General features: G+C 35.6%; 2 protein-coding genes across 2 annotated transcripts in view; both read left to right on the plus strand.

Moving 5' to 3' along the window:
- Window positions 1-5,509, plus strand: part of LOC105811189 (transmembrane protease serine 11G-like) — a 32,354-nt gene extending 26,845 nt beyond the window's left edge. The window contains exon 8 of the mRNA XM_012645332.1: window positions 5,399-5,509. Coding sequence (XP_012500786.1) covers window positions 5,399-5,509 — 111 coding nt within the window. The remainder of the gene's footprint in view (window positions 1-5,398) is intronic.
- The window catches only part of TMPRSS11A (transmembrane protease, serine 11A), an 83,761-nt gene continuing 82,762 nt past the window's right edge, over window positions 4,871-5,869 (plus strand). Inside the window, exon 1 of the mRNA XM_012645333.1 lies at window positions 4,871-5,021. The gene's annotated coding sequence lies outside the window, so the exon portion shown is untranslated. The remainder of the gene's footprint in view (window positions 5,022-5,869) is intronic.

The following is a 5,869-nucleotide window of genomic DNA, read 5'->3' on the forward strand; positions in this document are numbered from 1 at the left end:
AAAAAAAAAAAAAGTTATTGGAGACAGAATTTTGTTGAAATTGATACATGAGTGAAAATTTAAGTTTCCCAGTCATTTAATTTTTGAATATCAGTTGTGTCTCTTCTTTGAGCAGTTTTGCAAACTATTATATCTCTTTAATAGTTTATTTTTAGAATTTCTTTCATAACTTCTAATTTATGCTTAGCCACACTCTGATAGTTTGTAAAAGGAAAAAGTTGTAAACAATCTAAAGTTCTAACAACAGGAAATGCAAGCAGACCAAGATTTTTAAAAATACTCTTTAACTTTTTAGGAGTGGTTGACAGCAGGCAAGAGAGATTATGAATGTCATCTTTGTTTTACTTCATTATTTATTTTAAGAGTTTCTAGGAATTAAGACATAATAAGAAAAAATAGACAAAAGGTATATTAAAAATAAATCAAAATCAAACAAAAAAATGAGCTGAGAAAGTGTTATAAAAGAAAATGGCAGAGTAGGGGACTCCGGGGACTCATCCCTCCCCAGAAACACCAAAAAAAAAAAAAAACTAATAAAAACTGCCAGAATCAATTTTATTGAAACCCTGGAAGATAGTCAAAGGTTTACAGTGACCAAGTGAACATTTATCGAGAGAGAGGCCACTGAAGCAGGGTGGGAGATATTTATGGTGTTTTAACTTACCCTTGCCCCACCCAACTCTCTGGCAGGATGGCAGTCTTGAAGACAACAGCCCACATTCCTGTTGCAGGTTTCAAGTTCCAGGGGAATCATAGCACATCTTATTTCCAGGGAATTGTGTTTGTCTGTTTTAACGTATCTGGGGCTCTCTAAGATACTAACTCAAGAGGCTTGACTTTGTTTCTCCTAACTAGAACCCTTTGGTGGCAGAGAAGCAGCAACATGGAGTATGTTACTCTGAAACATGAAAAGGCTTATTAACAAGCTGGGGCTACCTGGCACAAAAGATAACTGTTGGGACAAACAGTAGGCACCTGGAAGCCTGGAAGGAGCAGGTGGGGAGTAAGATACTTCGGAGAATTGGGGCTTTGGACAGCTCCTGCATTTACTGGGGAATGTAGAAAAGCCACATGCATGCACAAAGCAGAGTGCATGCTCAGAAAAAACTTGAGAAGACCGTAATCTTTCATGGCTATTCTTTAGACTCAGAAAAAACAGGTTGTAAAGACTGAGGAAGAGTTGTAAATGGCCTGGCTGTGTTAAAAATGTGCTCCAACACAGAGCCAATTTGAAAAGACCTGGAGAATTGCTTTGTTTTGTTTTTTGGTTCCAAGCATTCCAGGAAATTCACTAGCTGATCACTAAGCTAAAGGAATAGAGACTTCAGGGGCCACAAATGACAAAGAATAGTCTTTAAAATAGTTTAGAAAAGTCACTAAACACACTGACAACTACAACTGCAAGCAACAACAAACAACTGTGGGGAGAGGGGATAATCTGATTCCCAGAGTTACCACATCATAATATTCAATATTCAGTTTTCTACAAAAAATATAAAGCATGCAAAAAGCAAAAAAGTACAGGCCACACTTGAGAAAGACAGAAATTAACAGAAACAAGTCCTGAAGAACCATAGACATTGGACTTAGTAGACAAAACTAAATCATCCCAATGACTTTTTGGCAGAAATAGATAAATCCATCTTAAAATTTATATGGAATTTCAAGAGACCCTGAATAGCCAAAACAATCTAGAGAAAGAAGAAAGTTGGAGAACTCACACTTCCTGATTTCAATACTTACTACAAAGCTACATTAATCAAAAGAGTGATATTGAAAGACAGACATAGACTAATGGAATAGAATAAAGAGTCCAGAAACAAACCCTCACGTAAATGGTCAAATGATTTTTGACAAGGGTGCCAAGATCATTCAATGGGTAAAGGACAATCTTTTCAACAAATAGTGTTGTGAAAACTGGATATCCACATGCAAAAGAATGAAGTTGTACCCTTAGTTTCTATGTACAAACATTAACTCAAAAGGGATCACAGATCTAAATGTAAGAGCTAAAAGTATAAATGTCTTAAGAGAAAACGTAGGAGACAAGCTTCATAACATTGGCTTTGGCAATGATTTCTTAGACATGATGCCAAAAGCACAGCCCAATAAAGAACAAATAGATAAACTGGACTCCATCAAAATTAAAAACTTTTGTGCATCAGAGGATAATATTAATATCAACTGAGTGAAAGGGCAACCCATGAAATAGAAGAAAATATTTGCAAATCATATACCTGATAAGGGATTAATATCCAGAATATATAAAGAACTTCTACAACTCAACAACTAAAAAACAATACATTCAAAATGAGCAAAGTACTTGAATAGCCATTTCTACAAAGAAAATTTACAAATGGCAGTAAGCACATAAAAAGATACTTAACATCATTAATCATTAGAGAAATGCATCAAAAACATAATGAGATATCACTTCATACACATTAGGATGGGGGAGAAACAGAAAATAACGTGTTGGCAAAGATGTTGAGAAATCGGAACATTTGTGCATTGCTAGTAGGAATGGAAAATGGTGCAGTTGCTGTGGAAAATGATATGCCAGTTGATTTCTCAAAGTTAAACATAAAATCATCATATAAGCCAGCAACGCCACATCGGGGTACATATTCAAAAGAATTGAAAGCAGGGACACCATGTCCATAGCAATGTCATTCACAATTGTCAAAAGGTAGAAGTAACCCAAGAATCCATTAACAGATGAATGAATAAACAACATGCATGTGTGTGTACACACAATGGAACATTATTCAGATTTAAAAAGGCACATGCTACGACATGAATAAACTTTGAGGACAATATGCTAAGTGAAATAAACCAGTCACAAAAAGACAAATACTGTATGATCCCACTTATATGAGGTAGTCAAATTAATTTCACAGGAAGTACAATGGTGGTTGCCAGGGTTGGAGGGTAGGGAGAATGGGGAGTCAGTGTTTAATGGATACAGAGTTTCAGTTTGGGAAGACGAAAAACTCTGGAGATAGACAGTGGTAATGGCTGCAAAACAATGTGAACGTACTTAACACAGTCCACTGTTCAGTTCTTGTTTGTACCATATAGTAAGGGGCATTTTACACACATTGTTTCATTTAATTCATACTATAGTATGGAAAGCTATTATTAATACCATTTACACATGAGGAAGCTAAGACTCAGAAAGGCCAAACGGCTATGTGGTACAGCCAGGATCTGCAGGCAAATGTATCTCCCTCCAAAGACTGAGCTCTGTTTACAGGGCCTTCTGCCACCCACAACAGAAGCTGCCATTTATTGCCAGGCAGTGTGTTAGGCAGTTTCACACACATTATGCCATTTATTCTCACAAAAGTCCTGCACATAGATGGTATCAATTCATTCTACATGGGAGAAAAATGATGCTCAAAGGGTTTGAGTAGCCTGTCCAGATTCATATAATTGGCAGGGAGTCAGAATTCTGTTCCAAGTACATGCCCTTTTCATTATTCAGTGAAGCACTGTTCCAGAAAAAGGAAAAAGGATGGAAAACAAGGAAAGGAAGGGAAAGGAAAGAAAGAATGTAACTATGTCTGCTCGTTGTATAGTTCAATAGCATGACCTTCACTAAGTTTTTCTCTGTTAAATATTAGGTAAGAAAACATGTGCAAATGATCTAAAGTCCTAATAATAGCCAATATTTCTGTAGTGCTTCCATTTCAGGAGGCATTATTCTAAACATTTTACATATACAGTTTTATTTACATTTCACAAAAAACCCAGCAAGGAAATTACTAGTATTACTTCTATTTTACAGACATGGTAAGAAACTGTAAGATTTGAATCCTGGCACTCTGACTCTAGAGTCGATGCACTTAAAGCACGGTGCTGTACTGTTGAAGATTATTTCAAATGAACTTTCTGTAAGTGTTAGATGCAATGACTGCTGAAAACCTTTATCTGAAGTAGTGTTTCCCTTTAAATGGGTACCATTTGGTTGTAAAAGTATAACCAAGGGTAAACACTGAATATTTTCACACATCATGCAACTGTTAAAAAGAATAAGGGAGATCTGTGTCTCCCAGAATAGAAAGATCTTCAAAATATTAAGTGAAGTAAAACTGAATTGCACGAGAATGCGTGTATGTTTTTCTGTGGATATGTGTTTATGTTTGCACGTGTGTGTGTGCGTGTGTATGTAAATGTCTATAATGTTCTCTGAAAGGATGGACCCCATAGTTGCTTCTGAGGAGAATAAAAGGGACCATTGTTATGGCCTGGTCAAACAGGGCTTCAATCTTATTTCTAAGGTTTCAATATTTACAAAGAGCCTGTATTCATACATTGTTTGTCTAATTGAAAATATTTTTTCTTCTCTTTTGGTTTTCTTCATTCTGATAAATGCTGCTATACCTATGTTTATTACACTAAGTCATTTTGGGAAAAATCTGGTTTGATATTAATAATTTGTCTACACTCTCAGTGGTACATATTTTTAAAAGAAAAAATTATTACATAATAATAAATTCACTACACCCCAGTAATACATGGAGGTATCTGTTGTTCAATAAGAATTTAAGGAGTATTTCTTGAGTTATACTATATGTCTAGGTTTTAAGATCTGATTGTTTTTATTCAGAGCTTTTATGTGAAGGTTTCTTTAAGACATTTGTATACCTCCCAATAATCTTCTTTAAACTCTTAATCCTAGAACATTCCTAATATATTTCTCATTCAAATCCTTGCAACCAGCTTCTCCTTTAACAAAATTAGTCAATACCAAAAAAAAAAAATATATCGCTTTCTTGTTGGGACTATACTGTCTCTGGCTGTTTTCTTCAAGCTATTCCATGGGTTGAGGCTTCTCTGTTCAGACTTGTCAAACTAGTTTCATTTCATTTCAACTACTTGTAATTTGTTTCCTTATTTCTTCTAGCCGTAGACTTCTACTGTATGTAGAGATGTCATACAGTTGTTTAGAAAGTTGAGTTTGGTGGGTGCAGACCTACGAGATCATCTTCTTCCTCCTGCCCATGATGTATCGGTGAGTTCAGTTTTGCTTTGTACACGGCTCGTTTGCTGTACTGTGTGTCAGTGGCCAGGTTCCCGACGTGTCAGACGACTGCTGAGGAGGTTCCATCTGCATTGGATCTTGTAAGATTTCTGGAATTGTTATTGGATTCTGGATTAATCAATCTTTGTGTTTGAAATCAATGTTTTTGTATAAAAAAATCATTGTTAGCATTACTTCATGTGGCCAAGTTCAACAGCTAAGCTTTTAGAAAAAGTTAATGGAAAACTATGTTACACTATGTCCTGATTGATTCTGATTTTATTATGTGGGAGGAGGGTGTTCATTTGTTTTAAAACAAGCCTTCTTTTGGCTATCTAATAAAATTTAGCTTCTATAATACTTTCCCTTTAGCTGTTTTTCCTTGTACCTTATGGTCAGTTCTCGTGGACTAACAGAGGTGAGCAGCTGCAGAGACATCTGCCTTCGTTGTTGAAGATCCAGGATTTCCTAGGGGGAGAATGAGGAAAAAGGAGCTCAAGATTGAGAAAACATGTCTATTCTCTAAAAATTCTTCCTATTAAATTTTGAAGAAAAAGAAAACTATGAATTAAAATAGTGATTTTAAACAGCCACGATGATAACAATATTTCACCATTTATATTTATATTTTGCCATTTTTGAAACATCTTTTTGGATGTTATTTCATTTAATAGCCAAGACAGCCTTGTGAGCTTAGTAGAAGTATCTTTAACGCCCATTTTAAAGTAAGGTACCTGAGGAAAACAGAAGTTAGAGGACTTTTCCCATTTACAGGGCTGTCAGATGCCAGAATCCGAGCTGTAAATCCTTAGAGTCCTAAACTTCTTAGAGTTCAGTCTTTCT

Source organism: Propithecus coquereli, unplaced genomic scaffold (genome assembly GCF_000956105.1).
Source record: "Propithecus coquereli isolate 6110/MARCELLA unplaced genomic scaffold, Pcoq_1.0 Scaffold230, whole genome shotgun sequence".
In the NCBI taxonomy this organism is placed as follows: domain Eukaryota; kingdom Metazoa; phylum Chordata; class Mammalia; order Primates; family Indriidae; genus Propithecus; species Propithecus coquereli.